Source organism: Diabrotica virgifera, chromosome 3 (genome assembly GCF_917563875.1).
Source record: "Diabrotica virgifera virgifera chromosome 3, PGI_DIABVI_V3a".
Classification (NCBI taxonomy): domain Eukaryota; kingdom Metazoa; phylum Arthropoda; class Insecta; order Coleoptera; family Chrysomelidae; genus Diabrotica; species Diabrotica virgifera.
Genome location: NC_065445.1, coordinates 18,933,510 through 18,958,715, shown reverse-complemented (window position 1 = coordinate 18,958,715; position 25,206 = coordinate 18,933,510). Strand labels below are relative to the sequence as shown.

Here is a 25,206-nt window from a genome sequence, read left to right as displayed (position 1 = left end):
GACATTTTGATTTGAAAAATAATTATTTTTATAATACCATGTTTTTAATATTTATACGACACAATACAAAAAAGTCTGTATGTCTTTTATAGAATCATAAACTATGCATTTGATCATATGATGACCTCAAGCAAAGTTGTATATGAACCCGGGAAGGTTTCTGAGTTAATACGACCAACCTAAGTAATCATTATTTGCGCAGACAGAACAAAAAACTATGTATTGTTTATTTGAAAAAAGGGTTGTTTAGGGTTTTATGTATCTTTTGGTTCTAGATCATATAAAATTAAGAAAAAACAGTTTGTCCAAATAAATAAAAAAAAATGTAGAGGGGGGAGGCAACCCCCTATTCACTTAGATTAGTCGTACCAACTCAGCAACCTTCAGTCATGTACAACAATTTTGCTTAACCCGGCATTGGTCGCTAAATGAGATTTTCTCTAATGGTTTCAGATTATTGCACACAACTTTTTCCCTGATAAATAACACATGCTCTAGTTCCTTCTAGTCTCCGAATTATCCTTCCTCTACAATCGAATAGACTCATCTGCTCAGGTGGTGGTTCAGTTGACTTAAGTCGACTTTACACTACATGATTTATCATGTGATTTGTCATATGATTTTTCCCATGACGAGCCGCATGACAATGCTTATGACAAAACGAGCCATATAAACAATGCAAAATCATATGACAAATCACACAGTGTAAACATGTAAATTTCACTCCATGACCAAATCATATGACAAATCACATGATAAATCATGTAATGTAAAGTCGACTTTAGTATGGCCCAATTGTTAAGTCAGTGCGCTTCCATCGTGTAATATTATACTATTCAGCATTATTTTATAGCATTATTTTATTTTGTATTTGCAATATGAATCGTGCAAAGATAATTTTAGAACTTACCCTGTTGCAGAACAATAAAATAAAGGTACTAGTACAAATTTGAAATTTATATTGAAATATTAAAATAATATTATTTCTACATTTTTAGATTAGGTTAAAATGTAACAGCGCATCAAGTCACATTGTGTAAAGCCAATAATAAATTTATTAGGTTTAAAATCTTCTTTGAAAATTATATTTCGTAAAAAAAGGCGAAAGTTGGATATCTATGTGAGACAAAAATCTCACGCGCGACCATTTATGTAAGAACCAACCTAGCGACTAATGCCGGGTTAAGGTCAACATAATAATGATCAAATGCATAGTTTACAATTTGTGTCGTATTAATAATAAAAACGTGGTATTATAAAAATAATTATTTTTAGAATCAAAATGTCAATTTTAAAAACAAAAAAAACTTTCAACTTCTCACCTGGGTGAAAGCCAGGAGCTAGGTATTTTAGGCTATGATGGATGTAAGTCACGGAGAAAAATATTTGACATATGAGCCGTTGCCGATAGTAAGGGCGAATTCAATAAACATTTTTTTTGATTAAAACATTTTAAATTAAATTTCCTACATTATAGAACTGTCGAATTGTTGAGTTCGACCTTGTTTCTCCAGAAAAAGTAATCTTCAAAACTTGTTTTTGTTGAGTTCGCCCTTATATACTACCTGCATTTTTAAACCCAAATTTCTCGAAACTTGCTTTTGTCGAATTCGTCCTTACTATCCGCAACGCCTCATATAAGTTGTAGGCTTTTTCCATCTAGTTTCATATTTTATCTTTTTTTGTCTAAAAGCCCCGGTTTTGGGCCAGTTTACACATCATTTGTTAATAAGCTTTGGAACACCTAACTAAATAAAGAAAAAACAGACATGCTAAAATGCTCGGGTCAAATTTGACACTACCTATATAAGTCCCCCGGCTATAAGTCCCCCATTCAATTAAATACAAACGCTGAATTCTTTTGAATTCATCTAGCCCAAAATGAAAGTAAACAACTGGCGTTTACCGTGTTAAAAAACCATGACAGCGTCCGCACGGGCCCATAACGCCTCTTTGATCTTTACCGACTTTCAACGGATCACTACAGACGTGTCTGAGCTACCACGGACGACAACTTCCCACGGTGCGTGGTGCGAGCTAATCTGGACGATACGCTTCCCGCCGGTGCGTGGTGCGAGCTGGTCCGTGTCCGTCCGCAATATTGCCGATCGTGGGAAGCCGCTATTAGAGGTCGCTTAAGGCGTGCGTTGGTTTAATATTTCAATATATTTACCAACTAGTCGGTGCGTTTTGATTCAATTCAGTTTTCTTACAAACCTCCCTGATGACGGGTAGACCTAGAAACACGTGTCAGAGCATGGTAAGAGACTCGAATTGAATCGAAACGCAACCATCTATGTTTATTTGGTTAATTATACTTATTAGTTACCTCCGATCTTCTTTTAAGCTCCATGGATATTGCCGATGACAAACTACTGCTAGCTGCACTTGTTAAACTGGCCTTACTTGCTAGACTACTGCTAGACGAGCTTTTAGCTAGTCCGTTCACTCCACAGGGACTGTCATCTTCGTCGCTTCTATGCACTTCTACAACTACTTTGCTATCTGTTCTCTCTGGCATCTACAAGAAGATACATGCACAACCAAACTTATATGGAATCATCATGTATTTCAAACCAATATTTATTTATTTAAAACAAAGCTTGTTATTGTTGCAAAGAATCATCGTTTTTCGTAGTCCAAGTAATGAAGCTTGAGAATAAGTAGTGGATAGTCCAAGGATCAAAATCTATATGATGCCGAAAGGCGCTTTTACCTTGGGGGGTGATTTCCACCCCCATTTCGGGGGTGGAAATTTTTTATTATATTTTGACCGGAAAAGTTAATAAAAATGATCATTTTAAGCAAAAAATGTTCTATACAATTTTTGATAAAATTAATAATTTTCGACTTATTCGCTATCGAAAGTGTTATTTTTATACATAGAAAAAATCACTGTTTTTAATAAGTATTCTGCTAATAACTTCAAAAGTTTTCGTTTTATCAAAACAACTTTACTTAACAAAAATGTACCTTTTGAAAAAATAAACAAAACCGTTTTTCTTAATTTTCTTTAAAACCAATAGTAATCGAGCTATACTTTATTATATGTTAGCTCTTCTTCGTCAAATGCTAAATATTGTAGTTTCAAAGTCAAAAGACGGGAAAACTATGCATTTTTCGAGGAGAACTTGTTCAAACTAATTTAAAGTATTTAAAAATATCGATATCCAGAAATAAAAAAAGTCTCTAGCTCAAAAATTAAGTGACATAATGAAAATAATGTCAGTCCTTATTTTTTTTTCGGAGAAAAAGTGATTGGAAGCAACCCCCTAATCACCATCCTAATCAAAATTAGTCATTGACATTATTTGGTCTTCTTTATTTATGTATTATTAATAGGTTCTATAAGATTTACGGCTAAGAATGATTAGTTTAAAAAAAAATGGAGTTTAAAGCGAATAACAAATTTTTGTAGTTTGGAAAAAAATGGCCTTTTCTTCAGAATATAAAGATTAGTATCAGAGATACGAAAAAACGTTTAAATATAAAATTATAGCTTATTTAATTTCAAAGATCCCGATTTGCAAAAAAACTTTCTACTGCAAAAATTGAGTGAGCTATTGACAATTAACACATGCAAATACCACCTTTACCAACCCTTTCAAAGTCATCTCTTTTTGCAACTGAGGATTTTAAAAATATTTAGTATTAATAGGCTTATAGATCTTGTAAAAGCCTACAAAATTCTTTTTTACCAAACTTTGTAAGATACAAACTAAAAAAGTTACGGTTAAAAAATCAATATATTTTTTTTGAAAAAAAAAGGAAAAATCCAATTGGAAGCATAATTATTATTAATAGATTCTAGAAGTTTGACTGGCTTAGAATGATTAGTTTTTAAAAGACTGGAGTTAAAAGCGAATAACGAATTTTTGTAGTTTGGTAAAAAATGTCAATTTCTTCAGAATAGAAAGATTAGCATCAGAGATCCGAAAAAATGTTTAAATATGAAATTATAGGTTATTTATTTTCCAAGAACTTGGTTTGAAAAAATTTCATCTACAGCAAAAATTGAGTGAATCGTAAATGAAGTAAAGTCGTTTTGATAAAACTAAAACTTTTGGAGTTATTAGCAGAAAACTTAACTTAACTGAATTAAAAACATTGATTTTTTCGATATAAAACTAACAGTTTCGATTGCGAATAAATCGAAAACTATTAATTTAATCAAAAAAATGTATAGAACATTTTGTGCTTAGAATGAATGTTTTTATCAACTTTTGCTGTCAAAATATAATAAAAAATTTCCACCCCCGAGATGGAGTGGTAACCACCCCCATGGTAAAATCGCATTTCGGCATCATATAGCTTTTGATCCTTGGACTATCAACTACTTATTCTCAAATTTTCAAGCTAATCGATCCATTCTGTAAAAATTTCGAGGTGAAAAGCTTCGGTTCCTGGACTATTATTGAAATTAAACAAAATGATAAAACCATGAGATCTTAGTTGTAAATTAAACGAAAATAAATAAACTAGCTTGTGCATTCAAAAACAAAAATGTGCCTTATATGGAGTTATCGTACTTGCAAAGGGAAAATATTATTGGTCTTGTGAAACAAGTAATGCTCGGAGGGAGGTAGCTATAGCGGTAGATGTAACAGGGCATTGTGTCAAAAAACCTATGCTATGGTCTCAGGAATTAGGAAAGCTTCAAAATATAGCCAAGGCAAAGTCGCCAAAATTTAACGATGGCTCACCATGGTCGTGTCATTTCCCAAGCAGCTAGAAGAGACCCAACAATTTCTCACCTACAGCTCAAGGACAGTTTTTGGAAGCTAGAGTTGCAAGTGTTTCAGTTGAAACGATATTAAGAAAAAGAGTTTAAATAAATGCTTTGGATAACATGCGTGCCCGAATCGTACTCAAATAATAGAAGTTATGTACTTCTTAGAAGCTCTACAGGACTTGTACCAAGGAAATTTGGAAATATCGGGCTGAATTAACGAGTATCTATTTTGATTCACAATAGAGCATTCCTTCCACTGGTAGCTCCACTTCCGAAGCAGTGTAGCCAATAGTATCAATTTGTTGTTTCAACACTTTGCTGTTTTTTTAATGTATATGTCTTGGCGATTAAATTTCTTTAAAATAAATATTTTTTTAACTGCGTACACATATTGATTTTTTTTAAATTCACTTGAAACAATAAGAAATATCAGATGATTCCGTATAAGTATGGTTGTATGTACACTCCTGGCCAAAAAAACCTGGACACCTTAAAAATGGGTCATTTTTGATGTCTCGAATCTCATAAACCCGTTGTAAAAATTTTAGTAATTTTTTTAATATGTTATAGCCTTATTCTCTAAGAATATGGATGTAGTAATAGTGTTGCTGAACATGTAAATGTCATTGTATACCGGGTGTAACAATATTACTGTGTTTTTTCCTGAAAGTTCGGAACACCCTGTGGAATATTCTAGCATTTAAAAAATATTGAAATTAAAACTCAGTTATAGCCCTAGTCTCTCTTAACATTCTGCTTTTTGACTCATTCACTTATGTTGGATAATGAAAAAGTTAGGTACTTTGACAAGTAGCCACGTTCTTCATCAATATAGGGTGTTTCTAAATAAGTGCGACAAACTGAAAGGGGCAATTCTGCAAGAAAAAATAATGGTTGTTTAATTTATAAATATATGTCTGCAAATGCTTCGTTTCCGAGATACCGGGTGTTCAATTTTTTCTTACACACTGACGATTTATTTATTGCTCTAAAACCGGTTGAGATATGCAAATGAAATTTGGAGGGTTTTAAGAGGCAGTCATTGCGCATTTTTTCACTACAATTATGTATTTTATATTCACCATTGGCGTGCATACGGGTTATATTACCCGGTCATATTACCTGTATGCACGCCAATGGCGAATATAAAATTTTTAGTTGTATGTCAAAAAATGTGAAATAACTACCTCTTAAAACCTACCAAATTTCATTTGCACATCTCAACCGGTTTTAGAGCAGTAAATAAATCATCTGTTTGTAAGAAAAAATTCAACATCCCGTATCTCGGAAACGAAGCATTTGCGGACATATGTTTATAAAGCACACTGTCATTATTTTTTCATGCAGAATTAACCCTTAAAGTTTGTCGCACTTATTTAGAAACACCCTGTATTGATGAAGAACATGGCTAGTTGTCAAAGTACCTAACTTTTTTAGCATCCAACATAAGTGAATGAGTCAAAAAGCAGAATGTTAAGAAATATTAAGAAATATGTTCAATATTTTTTAAATGCTAGAATATTCCACAGGGTGCTACGAACTTTCAGGAAAAAACACAGTAATATTGTTACACCCGGTATACAATGACATTTACATGTTCAGCAACACTATTACTACATCCATATTCTTACAGAATAAGGCTATAACATATTAAAAAAATCACTAAAATTGGACAACAGGTTTATGAGATTCGAGACATCAAAAATGACCCATTTTTAAGGTGTCCAGGTTTTTTTGACCAGAAGTGTATGTTCATAAAAAATAATATAACAATTTATAACTTTGTAGTTAATAAAGTTTCTATTTGCACATTCTAAAATGATGCAAGTCAAAATTTATAACTAAAGCCAACATAGTCAAGAACTATGTACAAACATTCAATATGTCATATACATACATAAGAATACATAAGAAGAATGAAAGTATTACAATTCCCTAAACTTTACCTTGTGGTCTTCCAAATGGGAAGCGTTTTGTTCTAGCTTATTTGAGGCGTATTCTATGCCATTATTTTTGATAGTAGTTCCACTTTCAGTAACATTGATGATGGTTGGTTTGTATACACTTTTTTCAGTTGGTTCCTCTTCCCAATCTGGTAAATTCCAACTATTGGTAAAACCTACAACATAAAACTTAATTAGCTACTCATAACAAAAAAAAATAACAATAACAATGATCAAACATCAGGAATAAGAACCAGGATAGAAATAGCAAGAAATGCGTTTGTAAAAATGAAAGCAATTCTCTGACCTTAGATTATAACTGAGAGTAAGAGCTTTGAAATGCTATGTGTTCTCAATACTGCAATATGGACTTGAAAGCTGGACATTGAACCAAGAACACATAAATAAGCTACAGTTATTAGAAATGTGGTGTTACAGAAGAATACTTAAAACAGCATGGACACCAGGGGCGGCTCGTGATAGTATAAAGTGGTGAGGCACACTACACCTGAGGAATTTTATTATTATGGTTAGCTTCTCTTTAATGGCCAGAAACTCGATTTTGTGACGTCATAACGCTAGGACGAATCTAGGACCAATAATCCCGGACAAGAAATCCTCATAAATTATCCCTGGACAAGAAATCCCCAGACAAATAATCCCCGGACAAATAATCCCCGGACAAAAATTCCCCACAAAAATCCCCGGACAAAAATCCCTACAAAAAATCCCGGACAAATAATCTACAAAATTCCAATTCCATATTGAAAACTTCAAATTTTACATAACAAAAGAGTGTGCGTTTTTTCAAAAATCGTGGAAGATATGGGGAATGAGCTAGGGCTGTGGGAATCTAGGGCAATATTATTCGCTTAAATATGTTTTGCTCACTCTGATTTGAATACGTATGTTCAAAAAAATTTTACAAAAAAAACACAACCACAGCATACAAAATTTTTGAAACACTTAAAAACTACTTTTTATGTAAATGTAACAAATAAATAAAGAAAAATAATTTATTATGTAGTTATATTTTTTAAAAAATAAAACACAAACACAAAATACAACATTTTTGAAACACTTAAAAACTACTTTTGTATGTAAACGTCCGATGTGGAAGTAGAAACGTTAATAAAATCATTTTTTAAGTTAAATTGTATAATCTTATTTCTCATTTAGAATAATAAATTACATAAATGCCACAAAGAAAAAATAGCTTCAGAACAATATATTAGGTGATGATGAACAATGATTTACAATGAACACTCTTTTAAGTACATATCCATAAACTTCTAAAATATAATAATCCATTCGTATATACCGTGTGTAGAAAGCTATGATCTGCAATCGACTTGTGCTTGTACTAGTCGGTTCAGTTCGGCTATTCCCATTCCATTCTGCGGAGCCTGAGGCCGTTCGGCTATTTCTATTCCGTTCCGCGGAGCCTGAGGCCAGCCTCAAGGATGGATGAATTTTGTTCCTAGAATCGGTGGCACATTTTTCAAATATTGCCGGTTTTACTGTTGGCGTTGTCCCATACTGTTGCAGATAGTGTGAGGCTAGCTTCAACTGTAATGATTTGAGAAAGTTGGAATGGCACGTGGAAGACGGATATATAAGAAGATAAAGAGTCAGGGCCGTACCGATTTTAATTTTTTTCATAAAAATAAAGGTATTTAGGAAATTTCAAAAAGCTAATTTATATTTAAAAAACTGATTATAAAACAACGAAATAACGTAAATAGTCGATTGATATACTGGTGAGGCACTGCCTCACCTGCCTCATAGGACAAGCCGTCACTGATGGACAAAGAAGAAAACGAACGCGAAAGTATTGCGAGAAATCTGCAAAGAATGCGAAATAATAAACACGATAAAAATAAGAAAGTTGCAATATCTGGGACACGTAATGAGGGGACAGCGATATGAAATGCTAAGACTGATAATACAGGGAAAGATAAGAGGAAGAAGTAGTTTAGGAAGAAGAAGAGTGTCATGGTTAAGGAATTTAAGGGACTGGTTTAAATGCAGTTCCATAGAACTCTTCAGAGCAGTGGTAGATAGAGTAAAGATAGTGATGATGATATCCAACCTCCGATTAGGAGACGGCACTTAAAGAAGAAGAACAATAAAATTGGCAAAATAAAGTCGATGGCAGATGGTAGTCAACTAAAATTTGCCGATGACATAGTACTCATAAGCAACAATACAGAGGAATATGTTAAATGAGCAAGAATCTGCGAACATCGGTTTAAAAATGAATTTAAATAAAACAAAAGTGATGACCAATCAAAATCTCACAATGGACTTAGACGGAAATGGGATTGAAAATATAAAAGAGTATATAGATATACAATACCTGGGTCACACGATCAAACTAGGCAAACATAATCGAACAGCAGAGACAACTATAAAAAAATAGAAGAATCCGAATTACTTGGGCAGCACTAGCAAGACTCAGTATTCAGACTCAGAAAATTGTATTCAATTGATGTATTCTACCAGTTATGAGCTAGGGAATGGAATGGATACCGTGCTAGTTATTAGCCTATAGATTAATAACATGGATCACCTGGATAAATCACCTGGAACGGATGGTATACCCAATGAACTTTTAAAATATGGAGGCCCTGAACTTGCAAGTAAACTGTCGCAACTCTTAAAAAAAATCTTAAACGAAACAGAAACACCAGAGGAATGGCATAAGAGCATCACAATACCCATATTTAAAAAAGGGCAAAAAACTTGCCTACAAAACTACAGAGGAATAACCCTCTTAAATACAACGATGAAATTTTTCACGGGTATTCTTAAGGACAAACTGGAAAGACAAATCACTAATGCTGAAGAACAACAAGGTTTTACAAAGGGGCGATCTATAACAGACGCAACATTTGTAATAAAACAAATAAAAGAAAAAGCTATAGAGTTCGGCATGCCAGCGTATATGTGCTTCATTGATCTGACGAAGGCGTTTGACAGAGTTCGCCTGGGAGACATTATAAATATATTAATAGAAAATAAAACACCGGCCAGCATAACAAAGATAGTCCATAACCTAAATAACAACAACGTAACCAAAGTTAGAGCAGAAGACCAGTTCACTGAAAATATTCCAACACCGGGAGGAATTAGACAAGGAGACAGTTTAATCCCCTTCTTGTTTAACCTACTCATGGGCAAAATTATAAACAAAGTAACATCTCTTAATCTCGGATATAGAATGGGCAACAAAATAATTGGTATGGTGTGTTACGCAGATGATGCAGCAATTATTGCTGAATCAGAAGATGGTCTTCAGAGACAGCTCTTTCAGTTCTTTCAAATAAGCCACCAACTAAATATGAACATTTCTACCAACAAAACTAAATGTATGACAATAGCAAAAGATCGGCTCAGTTGTAAGTTAGTGGTTGAGAACAACCCCATAGAACAGGTGATGCAATTCAGATATCTGGGCATAGATATATCAAGCACTTACGACCCAGTAAAGGACCTGAGGAGTCAGATCAACAAAGCATCTGCATTGTCAGAATGTCTGCGGAGATAGTCTGGTCAAATCCGTACATGCGCACAGATAGTAAAATTAGAATCTACAAGACTTGCGTCCGACCAATCACGACATATGGCATAGAAGTGCGCGAAGACACCAACAAAACGAAACAGATGCTAAGAGTTGCCGAAATGAAAACCCTAAGAACAATAGTGGGGATAACAAGAGGAGACAGAGTTAGAAATACAGACATTAGAGAGCAATGCAAAATTCAAGATATTGTAAGATGGGGAAGGCAGCGCAAGAGGATGTGGTACAACCATGTAAGACGAATGGATCAGAATAGACTCCCAAAAATTGCCCTAGAAAACAACCCGCCTGGTTCAAGACCCCCCGGAAGACCACCTAAAGGTTGGAGGGATAGTTGGCAATCTACCTCCCAGGAAATTAACCAGAGGCAGCTTCAGAATTAAACAGATCGAAAGATCTCCAAGAATTAAAAGAAGAAGATTAATAACAACACAAAGAGCCATCGAACGAGCTATGTTGGAAGTTTCCCTGAGATAACATATATACGAAAAGAAGACGTGCGAAGCAGGACGAAGGTGGAAGATGTAATTGGAAGAATTGCGCAAGTAACATGGAGCTTGGTAGGACACGTGGCATGACAAAACATCGAAAGATGCACGAGAAACATTGTATGAAGTTCGGAGCCGTCTAAATTTCGGTGCTGCTTATTTTGAAGAATACCATACTTAAAAATACTCATGTAGTACAAAAATCATCAACTTACTTCTTTGATTTAACCTCTCTTCTGTATGTTGGTTTTCTTCTTTAACTATCGACAACCTTTTAGGATCTCCCCACGATGAACTTTGATCTTCAGTAACTGAACTTGCTGAACTATTGTAACCACTCGACTCTCCAGGGAATAGTTCTGAGGCTGCAGCTTTTCTTATCAGAAGGTCAAGTTGTCGAGACGTTTTCATGAGGTTTACAGCCTGTAAGAAATATAAATAAAAAATAAATATATAACTAAAATGAAAGATTTGCCAATCTCATAATGAGCTGTTCTAAAAAACAGATTCCATGCGATCTAAGATCTTCAACCATATTAGAAGGCTTCGAGTTATGGTCCTACAGTAGTGATGGTGATTATAGTTACTTTCGAGTACTCGTTACAAATCGTTACTTTTGCAAAAGTAATCATTTACAGTATTCGTTACTTTGATTACTTTTGTTACTCTTGTATTTGAGTACCGTTAATCATATCGAGAATCGAATTTCTCAGTATTTCGTATAAGTATAAGATCTGATATAACACCCACCTTCACCGATCTATTTAATGCATAGAAATTAAATGATATGTAATCCATTATGTTAAAATTATTAAAAACAAGGGGTGCCTGACATAATTTTGTCCAGACTAATTAATAATTAAAAAAAATTGTGTTTGCATCAATTAGTATATTATAGTTGATCCAAAAGATGGCATAACCCAGACATCCAAAGTGAAAGTTATCCTTCAACACCAAATTGTTCTATATGGTCCACACAATGTCCAGAAAAAAGTCACACCATTTTGAGCGTCGGGTTTGGGGGGGAGAGGGGGGAGAAATCGGTAAATTCGTAGTTTTTTAAGTTTCTCGCCAATATTTCTTAAACTATGCGGTTTAGCATGAATAACTCTCTATACAAAATTGTTCTACATTAAATTTGAAATAAAAAAGTCCCTATGCATAATCTTTCTAAAATGAATGGTTCCAAAGTTACGGAGGTAGTATAGTATACCTGGTACAAAAAAAGGCCTAACCCTAACATCCAAAGTAAAAGTTTTCCTCCAACACCAAAATGTTCTATATGGTCCACATATTAGTCCTGTCGCCAGGGGGGGTACAACGGCCTCGTTAATTCAGATGGACTTACCCAAGTTTTTTTTATGTATTTTGACCCGTAGAACACGAATTTTTTGGGTAACAGTTGATCCGGATGTCGATAAGATTGTTATTGACCAAGAACTTGAGGAATTACATAACAGAGATTTCTCGCAAAACAAAACATGTTTTTTGTATTTTTTGGGTCATTTTAAGCAAAAAATATTTCTACAAGTTTTTTAGTAGGATGCACAGTTTTCGAGATAAACGCGGTTGAACTTTCAAAAAATCGAAAAACTGCAATTTTTAAACCCGAATAACTTTTGATTAAAAAATAAAATAGCAATTCTGCTTAGCGCCTTTGAAAGTTCAAGTCAAATTATGTCGGTTTTGATTATTTGCATTGCTAAAAATTTATTGTGTTATTGTTAAACAAAGCTACAAACAACTAGTGCGTGAGTGATGTTTCTATGATTTCTCATTTAAAATCGAACGAGTAGGTAGAATAGGTACTAGTGCAATCAAGACTATTTCTACGTTACATGCGTTAAAACGCATGTAAAAGCACGGGAAACCCTACGTGTTTATAGCTTTGTTAAACAATAAAAAAATAAATTTTTACCAATGCAAATAATCAAAACCGATATAATTTGACTTAAACTTTCAAATGCGGTAAGCAGACTTGCTATTTTATTTTTTAATCAAAAGTTATTCGGGTTCAAAAATTGCAATTTTTCGATTTTTTTAAAGTTCAACCGCGTTTATCTCGAAAACTGTGCATCCTACGAAAAAACTTGTAGAAATATTTTTTACTTAAAATGGCCCAAAAAATACAAAATATTGTTTTGTTTTGCCAAAAGTCGCTGTTATTTGATTCCTCAAGTTCTTGGTCTATAACAATCTTATCGACATCCGGATCAACTGTTACCCAAAAAATTCGTGTTCTACGGGTCAAAATACATAAAAAAAACTTGAGTAAGTCCATCTGAATTAACGAGGCCGTTGTACCCCCCCTGGCGACAGGACTATATTGTTCAGTAAAAAGTTATACCATTTTGAGCGTCCGGTTTGGGAGGGAGACTGGAGAGAAGCCGGTAAATTAGTAGTTTTTTTACGTTTTTCGTCAATATTTCTAAAACTATGCTTTAGCGTAAACAATGTTATATACAGAAATGTTCTACATGAAATTTAAAACAAAAAATGTTCTATACACAATTGTTATAAAATCAACGGTTCCAGAGTTATGGAGGGTGAAAAGTCGAGGTTTTCGATACTTTTTATATTTTTTGGGCAATATTTATGATATAACTATACCAAAAACCCAGACATGCAAAGTGAAAGTTATCCTCCAACACCAAATTGTTCTATATGGTCCACATAATGTTCAGAAAAAAGTCACACCATTTTAAGCGTCGGGTTTGGGGGGGAGAGGGGGGAGAAATCGGTAAATATAAAAAGTATCGAAAACCTCCACTTTTCACCCTCCGTAACTCTGGGACCGTTGATTTTATAACAATTATGTATAGAACCTTTTTTGTTTTAAATTTTATGTAGAATATTTTTCTATAGAACATTCCTTACGCTAAAGCATAGTTTCATAAATATTGACGAAAAACTTAAAAAAACTACTAATTTACCGACTTCTCCCCCATCTCCCCCCCCCCCCCCAAACCGGACGCTCAAAATGGTGTAACTTTTTACTGAACAATATGTGGACCATATAGAACAATTTGGTGTTGCAGGAAAACTTTTACTTTGGATGTCTGGGTTAGGCCTTTTTTTGGACCAATTATATTATACTACCTCCGTAACTTTGGAACCGTTCATTTTAGAAGGGTTATGCATAGGGCCTTTTTTATTTTAAATTTAATGTAGAACAATTTTGTGTAAAAGGTTGTTCATGCTAAACCGCTTAGTTTTAGAAATATTGACGAAAAACGTAAAAAGCTACGAATTTGCAGATTTCTCCCCCCTCTCCCCCCCCCCCCCAAACCCGACGCTCAAAATGGTGTGACTTTTTTCTGGACATTATGTAGACCATATAGAACAATTTGGTGTTGAAGGATAACTTTCACTTTGGATGTCTGGGTTTGGGTCTAACTATACCATACTAAATTAAGTGCCAAAAACAAACCCTCTAAACTCTAGATGACGTACCTTAGCAGTAACCCTGGGCACCCAAGTGCTTCGGAGGTCGGTTGTGATTGCATATTCGTGTTCAGTGACCCCAATTACCCCGAAATAAGAAAATCTTGCCCTTAATATACTGATTTTAACATGTTTATGCATTTTTCGATGCGTTTTATACACTTTAAAATGTAATAATGCATTTCCACCTATTTTTGTATTGTAGACTTTTTTCCAGACGTCATCCTAATCCTAAATACAATGAAAAAGTCTCTAAGTACCTACTATATTTAAAAATAGATTTATTCCTGTGTTTTTAGTGTTAAATGCCCTGGTCTAAGTGCATCCACATTAGATACACGCGGCCACTAAATCAGTGTGACGCGTGTATCCATGGTGGATAAATGTGGCACTCAACGTGTTAAAGTCGCCCGCTTACGAAATAACAACGTCGTCCAGGTGCGAATCAGTGTCAGGATAGGTAATAGCTATTTGTATAACAAGGGAGGAACGTGCTACTTTTCCTCCCGAGAATGAAGTTTTGGGAGGAAGTGAATTCAAGGGAGGAAAAGGCACTTTACTCCCATGTTATACATATGGTTTTTCCACCTTCCTCAAATAACAAGTCATTTTTTCATTTTTATTTAATTTATTTATGTAACTAACCAACAAAATTTATTAGAACTAAAACTAACAAGTAGGTACAATATAACTGTCAACTGTCAAATATAAGTCAAATTATTAATGTAAACATTGTTAAATAGAATAACAATTTACTGTTTTTTACCATTCTGCAAAATACAGAGTGTTTTTAAATAAAAGTTAAAATGTATAGATACTTACGTAATAGAAAATAGATATTGTATTTAATAAGTTATATTTCATGAATGAAATACCATGACGTCACTTTTACTTTTCCTCCCTAGGGAGGAAACTTCATTCTCGGGAGGAAAAATAGGGAGGAACAGTAAAAGTGACGTCATGGTATTTCATTCATGAAATATACCTTATTGACGCCCTGTACAATATCTATTTTCTATTACGTAAGTATCTATACATTTTAACGGTTATTTAAAAACACTCTGTATTTTACAGAATGGTAAAAACAGTAAATTGTTATTCTAATTTAACAATGTTTACATTAATAATTTGACTTATATTTGACAGTTGACAGTTATATTGTACCTACTTGTTAGTTTTAGTTCTAATAAATTTTGTTGGTTAGTTACACAAATAAATTAAGTAAAAATGAAAAAATGACTTGTTATTTGAGGAAGGTGGAAAAACCATATGTATAACATGGGAGTAAAGTGCCTTTTTCTCCTTTGAATGATTACTGCCCTCCGCACTTCAACTACATTCTCGGGAGGAAAAGTAGCACTTTCCTTTCTTGTTATACAAATAGCTATTTTGCATATTTCATTTCCGAATATGAGGATTCGCACAGGTATGATGAAGCGAACAACGTGAGGAACAAGTAAGCGCAACTTTTGAGAGTTTTATAGTTATCCGGTACTAATTTCCAGAATTCTTCATATTGATTCTCTTTCTTCTTTAAAAATTGCCTCCAGATTTGTATCATTTTTAAAATGAATTAGTCCATGTGACAACTTTGCGCTATTAAATACCAACGGCCGCAAGTTGTAGCGACTACTTCTAAGTGCCAGGGATTTTCCATTAATAGAAGACATTTCCTAATGTTTTACAAATCATTAAATCTTTCCTGAAATCGATTGCTCAAGCAAACTAGAAAATTAGAAATAAGTAGCACATAGTTTTCTGGAAATACATCAATTCCATCTTGTTGAGCTTTCACCAATGTCGGAAAGTTATACAGATTTTTTATATTAATTTCCTCGATGTACATCTTTAGTTTGTCCACGAAAGCAAATACTTTATTTGTCAACTACGAAAATAATTTTATGTTTATCTTTTAATGTGTAAACCACGATTAATTTCGCCAAGTTGTTCTGTTATGTCGCAAATAAATGCTAAAAGCCACCACCAACTATCTTACTTGAGTTCAAAAGAATTTAATCATTTACAGGGCCTTTTAGTTAGTCTTCGGGCCGCATAAAAAACGTAAGAGGGACACATGCGGCCCACGGGCTGCAGGTTAAGTATCGCTGGTCTAACTCGAAAAATACAAATCCAAATAAAAAGCTGAAAAACACTTGCTCAATATTTTTCACACAAACTGGGGGCTACACTAGAAAGAAAAGTGTAGAACGCTACTTAAAAAGATTATAGTGTTTTATTTTTTTAAAGTGAAATATCCAAGTTGTAAATACTATATGACATAGGTAATATGTATTATTTGTGTCAGATCTGAACGATAAACTCCGAGGCCAAATAAGCTCTAAAATTTTAATTGACTTCATGTTTACAATATAAAATATACTGAAATATTCTTATAATCAAACAATGCAATATTTGTTATCATTTCAATTTAATTAGCATTAAAAATCGCACGTAAAATTGATTATCTTTCTTCTTGAAAGTGCTATTCAAATAATTGTATAAAGAGTTAGACTAGTATTTTACTGAATCTCGTTCCAAGCTAACGTTCATTGTTTCCATTTTTTTTTAGTAAAAGTCGGGTTTAGCAATTTCACCTTAGACATAAGTAAGTATTGACATACATATTAAATTACATTATCAATTAGAATATATTTGTCCACTGCTGAATGTAGGCCGCCCTTAGACCTATGTACTTCTATATTGAACTTCTTGCATCCAATGTGTGGTGATGCGTTTTATATCAATCGTCCATCTAGTCGGTGGTCAGCCTCTGCTTCTTTTTTAAGCCCCGTCTCCCAATCGGAAGCTGGCTATCATCATTACTATCTTTACTCTATCTACCACTGCTCTGAAGGGTTCTATGAAACTGCATTTAAGCCAGTCCCTTACCCGGGAGTAGTCGCGCTCACTTCTGTAACGCGAATAGTCGCGTGTTAGAGTTCATCTCACAGTACGAATTTAAATACGAATTTACAACAAATTTTTATTTTATGGTATTTTTATTTACTTGCTATGTTAGAAATATTATTTCTAACAATTATTAAAGCTATATAATTGGCTCTCCCCAAAGCCATAAATTCCACAAAAAGAAGAAGAAAAAATCTACACTCTTCCTCGAGGCACTTACGCAATTTTTTCAAAATTGCAAAATTCTTCATCAAGTTATCGTGAAAAAGGATAAAAATTCCATCTAACGGCGCGACTACTCGCGGGTTAAATTCTTCAATCAAGACACTCCCTTTCTTCCTATACTCCTTTCTCCTCTTATCTTTCCCGGTATTATCAGTCTTAGCATTTCATATTGTTGTCCGCTCATTACGTGTCCCAGATATTGTAACTTTCTTATTTTTATTGTGATTATTATTTCGTATTCTTGGCCCATTTCTCGCAATACTTCCGTGTTAGTTTTGTTCTGTGTCCATGCTATTATAAGCATCCTCCTATAACATCATATTTCGAAGGACTGTAGCTTATTTAGGTGTTCTGGCTTCAATCTCCAGCTTCAATGATTAACTATTTAGTGGGAAATAAGCCACAATTAAATTAAAAAAATAATTTTATTAACGTTTCGAAGCCCAAATCGGGTTTCGTTGTCAAAATACAAAATACTATTAAAATAAATAAAAATGTTGTTGCTAATTAAAAAAATTCTTCTAATAAATTTATTTAATCTGACTCATTTATATTGGCAATTCAGACGTATATCATACATTTTAAAGTAGAAGACTTTAAAATGATATCGCCAATATTTATGAGTTGCGTTCCTGGGACGACTTTACTAAAAGATAGTTCATTCGATTACATGAAATCAATCCCAACTCAAGAATATCCGTCACAAAAAAAATCATAGCATGTGATCTGTCTTTAAAAAGACAAACAAATGCAACGATGACAGTAAAATTCTCGTGTTAGAGATTCCATAGTAAATCACGAGGGAAAACCAGGAAAAAAACTCATGATACTATCCCGACATCGTAAGTATTTGGTCTTAAATTTAATTTACTTTCAAAAAACTAATACCAAATTCTGACTTTAATATGTTTAAATTATAAATAATATTAATAATATATAGATATACAATAAGTAAAACTTAAAATTAAAATTTGTACTAACTCGATATGTTATTGACATACTAATCATGGTATTTTCTTTCTAGTGACTTCCTCTTTCAGTATGGGTAACCACATCCTACTGCATTCTACCGGGGAATTTGCGACACAATTGGTTTAATTTAGCATAATTAGAGCCGCTTCTTTGATTTTTCTCTTTTTACTATCTGATTCTTTCAGGACTATACTTGAATCTCTCCACTGAACTCTATGTTCATTATCCCATGCGTGTTGACATATTTGAGATCTATCAAATTCTCTATTTTTAATATAAGACTGATGTTCACTTATTCTAACGTTTAATGGTCTTGATGTTTCACCTACATAAAATTGTTCGCATTCACAAGGTATTTTATAAATGCAATTCTTTGTTCTTTCTTGTTCATTGTTAGGTTTAGTTTTAGATAGAATAGATCTCAATGTGTTTGTTGTTTTAAATGTTGTTGAAATGTTGAATTTATTTCCTATTGTTTTAAGTTTCTCGGATAGTCCTTTTATATATATGGTATTGATATTTTCCTCGTATTATTTCTTGTGAATGTTGTAGGATCCCGTTCTAAGTTATTCTGTTCCATTCGATCCAATCTTGACAATTCCTTATTTATAAACGATAAAGGATAATCATTTTTAATAAAACAGATGTTAACAATTGTTTTTCTTCTAAAAATGAATTTTCGTTAGAACAAGTAATTTTGGCTCTATCATATAAGGATTTAATGATTCCCTTTTTAACGTTGATGTTGTGATTTGATTTGTAATTGAGATATCTGTTGGTGTGTGTTGGTTTTCTATACACTTGAGTCTCATATCCAGTATCCTTCTTTGAGACTAAAACATCGAGGAAAGGCAAAGTGTTATTGTATTCCTTTTCCATTGTAAATTTTATTGTCTCTTCTTGATCGTTTATAATATTCAGGAATGTATCCAGCAATTCTGATCTATGAGGCCATATTGAAAACACATCATCTACATATCTCCACCATACTGTGGGTTTTTTAATTTACAAATTTTAAATTTTTACAGCTTCAATGGCTCATATATCATCCGTCAATCTGGTAACATGTCAAGCCTATTTATCCATTGCTATTATTTCAACTAATATCAGACCGCTAATACCAGAATCAAAAACGGCAAAAATTTCACTGAGGTATTTAATACTTCAAAAGGCCTCCGACAAGGATGTTGTCTATCTCCCACTCTCTTTAAAATATACCCTGACCAATCCTTACAGAGGTGGACAAAAGCAGTAAAACCGATGGGACTAAAAGTGGGAGACGACTACTTATTTACATTATACTTTGCGGACGACCAAGTTGTTATAGCCCAAGATCAAGATGACATGATACGGAAGCTAAATAAACATTACCAACAGACAGGATTAGTAATAAATATGGACAAGTCAGAATACTTCATAGTGGGAAACGAACATTGAAAGCCTACCATTGGAACAAGAACATATTGTTGGTGTGAACAATGCAAATATTTGGGAGCTATATTTAACAAACGAGGAAATAGTAAAGATAAAATACAACATAGGATCAATAAAGGTAGAAGCATCACTAGATCCCTCAATTCAATTTTATGGGACAAAGATATCAGGAAGGAAACAAAGAGAACAATATATAAAAGTATAATGAAGAGCGCTACAATCTACGGTGCAGAAGTTTGGGACATAAGTGCAAGAAATAAAAAGAAGCTAGTTACTACAGAAATGGACTCTTTGAGGAGAAGTTGTCAGAACATGTAAGAAATGAAACAATTAGAGAACATAATATGAAGGTGGAAAAAACTATAATAGACGATATTGAAAAGAGACAGCTGATGGTTCGGTCATGTTAAAAGAATGAATCAGACTCGCTGGCCGAGAAAAATATTAGAGTGGGTCCCACCGGAGAGAAGAAAAAGAGGACGACCACGGAGAAGCTGGAGGGGCAATATTCAGGAGGCAATGGATTCGACGCAATTATGCTGGGTATGGAGAGGCGGCGACAGCCGTAGAAATCCATTATATATATTATTTCAACTGCATCCATGACTCCTGTTCTCTGTTCTACTTCTTATTTCTAGGTTTGGTACTTTATCTCTGACGGTAGTGCCTTCCACAAACATATTGTCCTTTCCATAGCGTGTTGAATAACTCTTATTTTATTTTTTCTTTTGTCAGAATTACTGTTTCTGCACCATATGTAAGAGAACCGGTAAAAAAATTGGTTGAAAACCTTTATTTTTAAACAAACTGGAATATGGTAACTTGTTTTAATTTCATAAGGAATTTTTTCAACTAAAAATGTTTTCAATCAAAAATGGGGTCCCTCCTTACGGTAGTACTTTAAACTTTTGACTATAGTTCTGAAGATGGCTTTGTCAGCCCAAAAGCGCTCAGCTAGGGAATTAAATATTGTTACACACTTCCAAAAAACCTTTCTTTCCCATTCATTCACAAAACTGTTAGATGAGACTACCATTGGAGATTAAACATCTTTGACTATAATGTGCCGATTTATTCCTCAAATTTTAGGGTTTGAAATCAAATTGAAATTAAATTTCAACTGTCTCTCTGCTTTCCATACAGGCATTCAATATTTTCGAATTTTGATATTTTTGAATATATATACTTGCCATCAAATTATTGCAGAAACCTTAATCTTAAGCTTACTACAAAGTCATTTGTATTTGAATGGTGGAGTTAAGTTTCCGGCACAAGAAGAAATGAATAAATTTTAAAAGTAAAAGATGGTTTTGCTTGTTGTTGATTCAGAGGAATGCACAACCGCTAGACAGCTGTTTCCACCATTTCAGGCTTCCTCAGCAGCGCTAGCGTGCAGTCCTCTAAATCGAAAAACAGCTCGACCAGCAAAAACAGCAAAGAGGAATTTCAAAGATCATTGAAATTCCCATTAAGACGCGATCCAGCAACATCTCTTAAACAAATTGAAAAGTTTCAGATGCAGAATTCACCACTATAATAACATTAAAATGGTAAATAGTTATTTAAATCTAAAACTTTTCGTGTTGAATGTTATTTCTGGTACATCCTTAATCTGCGAATTTTACAATTTTTAAGACCGCAGACGACGAATATAGAAAACAAAAAGGACTCCACTATATGTAATCACATTCCGATTTAATTCGTCTAATAAATTTTAATCTTGATGTAAGGGAACACTGGAATCGGGGAAGTTTTAATTGTTGAACACGTTAAAAATTTGGAATGTCAAACTACGAAAACGTCCCATGTATTTTGTCGGACAGAACTTCCAATTGATTTGTTACCCTTTTATTAAACTCTCATGCAAAAATCAGACTGGTATTTATCACCAACTGGACATTTTAATAAGTCCGACTCGTAGAACATGTCAAATCACAGGAATTATGACAGGAATAGCAGTCTGATTTTTGCATGAGAGTTTAATGAAAGGGTAACAAATCAATTGGAAGTTCTGTCCGACAAAATACATGGGACGTTTTCGTAGTCTGACGTTCTATATTTTTAAACTGTTCCACAGTTAAAACTTCCCCTGTTCCTGTGTTCCCGTACATCAAAGTTTGTCCGACTAGACACCGTTAAGCTATTAACAAATTTTCAGCTTGCTATTAATCAACTTTTTTTTTGGTACGCGGAATCCAGGCCTATAATACAGGAATGAATATATTTAGTGCGGCCGATATGTGAAACAATTGCACATTTAATGATACAAGCATATGTATAATTTGGACCACATATACTACACATATAAAGGTTTAAATTTAGATATGATAGTCTAAGAGCTAGTGAACCCTCCGACTAACGGTCGTCCTGTAAGGCTAGAAATTTTTCTAGTGATAATTCATAGCACACCAAGGCTAAAAACCATGACCTGGCAGGCCTCAGCGGTGCACGTGTATCTACCAGGTGAATCGAAAAGTACAAATTTAGGGGGTAAAATAAACTTTCTCCTGTAAGGTTTAAATTTAAGTATGTGTTTGAGTAAGTCATTTAGAAAAAATGTGTACAATGACAGGCGATTCTGAAGAGCATAAGACCTTGCCAGGCGAGGTGAAAGATTAGGGGTGTTTCCTAAAATTATTCTTTTGGCATCGATCAAATTTTTTTTAGATTTTTTGAATCATTCCAAACAGAAAACGTCTTTAGTGATTTTTCTCTTAAGTTAATAGTTTTTGTTATATAAGCGATTGAAAATTTTGAAAATTGCGAGATCGTCTATTTTTATCCCTAAATCGGACATTTATCTAAAAATTTCAATGTTGCCAAGGTACGTAGATATTCCTTAAACATTGATTGATGAAATCCCGAAGAGTTATTTGCAATAAAATATCGAAAACCCCTTTGTTTTTTTAATTTATAATCAAGCGGTCGAGTCACTGTAGTATAAGTGAGGACGTTTGAGTTTGCATAAATTCATTATCTCGAGAATGGGCAAATTTCAAGAGAAATCCTCAGACAGGTCGATTTTTATTTTTGAATTATGGCATTTTATTTTGATTTTGGCATATAGATAATACTAGTGACGTCATCCATCTGGGCGTGATGACGTAATCGATGATTTTTTTAAATACGAGTAGGGGTTGTGTGACAGCTCATTTGAAAGGTTATTTAATTCTCTATTCAGTAATATAAACATTAACATAATTATTTATACAGAGTGTACAAAAAAATTTTTCTTCTATTTGTCAAATTTAATCAAAGTTAATTTAATAAAAAAAATTTTGTGGTACACCCTGTATAAATAATTATGTTAATGTTTATATTAATGAATAGAGAATTAAATAACCTTTCAAATGAGCTATCACACAACCCCTACTCTTATTTAAAAAAATCATCGATTACGCCATCACGCCCAGATGGATGACGTCATTAGTATTATATATATGCCAAAAAGTCCTAATTCAAAAATAAAAATCGACCTATCTGAAGATTTCTCTTGAAATTTGCCCATTCACGAGATAATGAATTTATGCAAACTCAAACGTCCTCACTTATACTACAGTGACGCGCCCGCTTGATTAGCAATTAAAAAAACAAAGGGGTTTTCGATATTTTATTGCAAATAACTCTTCGGGATTTCATCAATCAATGTTTAAAGAATATCTACGTACCTTGGCAACATTGAAATTTTTAGATAAATGTCCGATTTAGGGTTAAAAATGGCCGATTTCGCAATTTTCAAAATTTTCAATCACTTATATTATAACAAAAACTATTAACTTAAGAGAAAAATCACTAAAGACGTTTTCTGTTTCGAATGATTTAAAAAATCTAAAAAAAATTTGTTCGATGCAAAAAGAATAATTTTAGGAAACACCCCTAATCTTTCCCCTCGCCTGGCAAGGTCTTATGCTCTTCAGAATCGCCTGTAATTGTACACATTTCTTCTAAATGACTTACTCAAACACATACTTAAATTTAAACCTTACAGGAGAAAGTTTATTTTACCCCCTAAATTTGTACTTTTCGATTCACCTGGTAGATACACGTGCACCGCTGAGGCCTGCCAGGTCATGGTTTTTAGCCTTGGTGTGCTATGAATTATCACTAGAAAAATTTCTAGCCTCTTAGACTATGAGGCCATTTCAGATTTTGCCTTTTACAAAAATGGCGGGCATTTAAAATGCCCGCATTTTGTCACATTAGTCACATATGTGGCAATTAGTCACATATGTGACTAATAGTCCGATTTCAACCAAATTTGGTATATATGTTTTTTTATGTGTAACACAAAGGTCTTGAACCGGAAGATTCGATTTACCAGACGTTGTTTTTTACTGATTTTTATGTAAAAACATGTTGTTTTCTTACCAATTCTTTCACCCTGTATATATTAATTTTCAAAAAGTTAATACCGGCGTTTTTAACTTTTTAGGAAATATTTTTAACTCTTTAGTTATGTTAATTACCAATTAATAAATGCATAACGTATTTTAACATGTACCTATTCACCCCATGTGCGGCAGATTCATATAATTTGGACCACACACACTACACACACAAAGATTCAAATTTAGATATGAGGCTATCTCAGATTTTGTTTTTGAAGTTATACTTCTTTACTGGCGATAGAGGGTGAATTTTTATATGGTAAAACCTAGCGACCGGGCGCATGCGCATTATAACTTTGTTCTGATTGGATGTTCAAATGACATGTCAAAAATTATTCAATATGGCGGCTGTGGCACAACTGTAGTTAGATTATTTATGGTTGTTGCGTTTTAAAATTTGTGTGAAAAGAAACAACAAACAAAAGTTAGTTAATAGTTTTACTGCCTTTTTAAATAGTTTTCATATACCTATATTTTTGGACTTTTGGACAAGGAAAACTCATTCTAATTTGGTAAGAAGTTTTTATTATAATCATATTGTAATTATACATTTGGATTAGGTTGAAATATGTACATTTATTTTCTCAAGAATGCGGATTTTAGAGAGAATCCCAAATTAGGTTCGATTTTTATTTTTAAGTTATGATTTTTTGGCGTAGATTTATTTACTTATCTAGTAGGTATGTAATGCTTTGATTTACATACTTAATTTGATTACCAACAAAAGTTCTACCAATCTTCATCTAATATATTGTTTTCTTACTGTTTTTTATATTTTTATATTTTCTTCCACAAAATTTAAACTACATAATTTAATTTTCAAAACAACTGTCAAACAGTAAAACGTTCAGTTACCCTATTTTTCCACATGACAAATAATGTCGAATTGGACAAGTGAGTCTACGCTTCAATTACGAATCAAAGCGCCACGAAATTCACGGGTTCAATTCCCGATGCAAGTTTTTATTTTTTTATGCATGTTATGATTGTAAGTATATTTGTTATATAATTTTTTTTTTTCAGAAAATGCGTATTTAAAATTTTTGCCAACAATTATTATCGTTCAGAAATCATTTTTTCTTTGTGGCAT

General features: G+C 33.4%; 2 protein-coding genes across 2 annotated transcripts in view; one reads left to right on the top strand and one right to left on the bottom strand.

The window, feature by feature from the left end:
- LOC114328487 (harmonin) overlaps positions 1-25,206 on the bottom strand; it is a 286,928-nt gene that overhangs the window by 18,789 nt on the left and 242,933 nt on the right. The window contains exons 7-9 of the mRNA XM_028277348.2: positions 10,962-11,169; positions 6,679-6,851; positions 2,330-2,521 (exon numbers count right to left, since the gene is read on the bottom strand). Of these exons, the coding sequence (XP_028133149.1) occupies positions 2,330-2,521; positions 6,679-6,851; positions 10,962-11,169 (573 nt within the window). The remainder of the gene's footprint in view (positions 1-2,329; positions 2,522-6,678; positions 6,852-10,961; positions 11,170-25,206) is intronic.
- LOC114328521 (sulfotransferase 1E1) overlaps positions 16,694-25,206 on the top strand; it is a 48,170-nt gene continuing 39,657 nt past the window's right edge. Inside the window, exon 1 of the mRNA XM_028277390.2 lies at positions 16,694-16,795. The gene's annotated coding sequence lies outside the window, so the exon portion shown is untranslated. The remainder of the gene's footprint in view (positions 16,796-25,206) is intronic.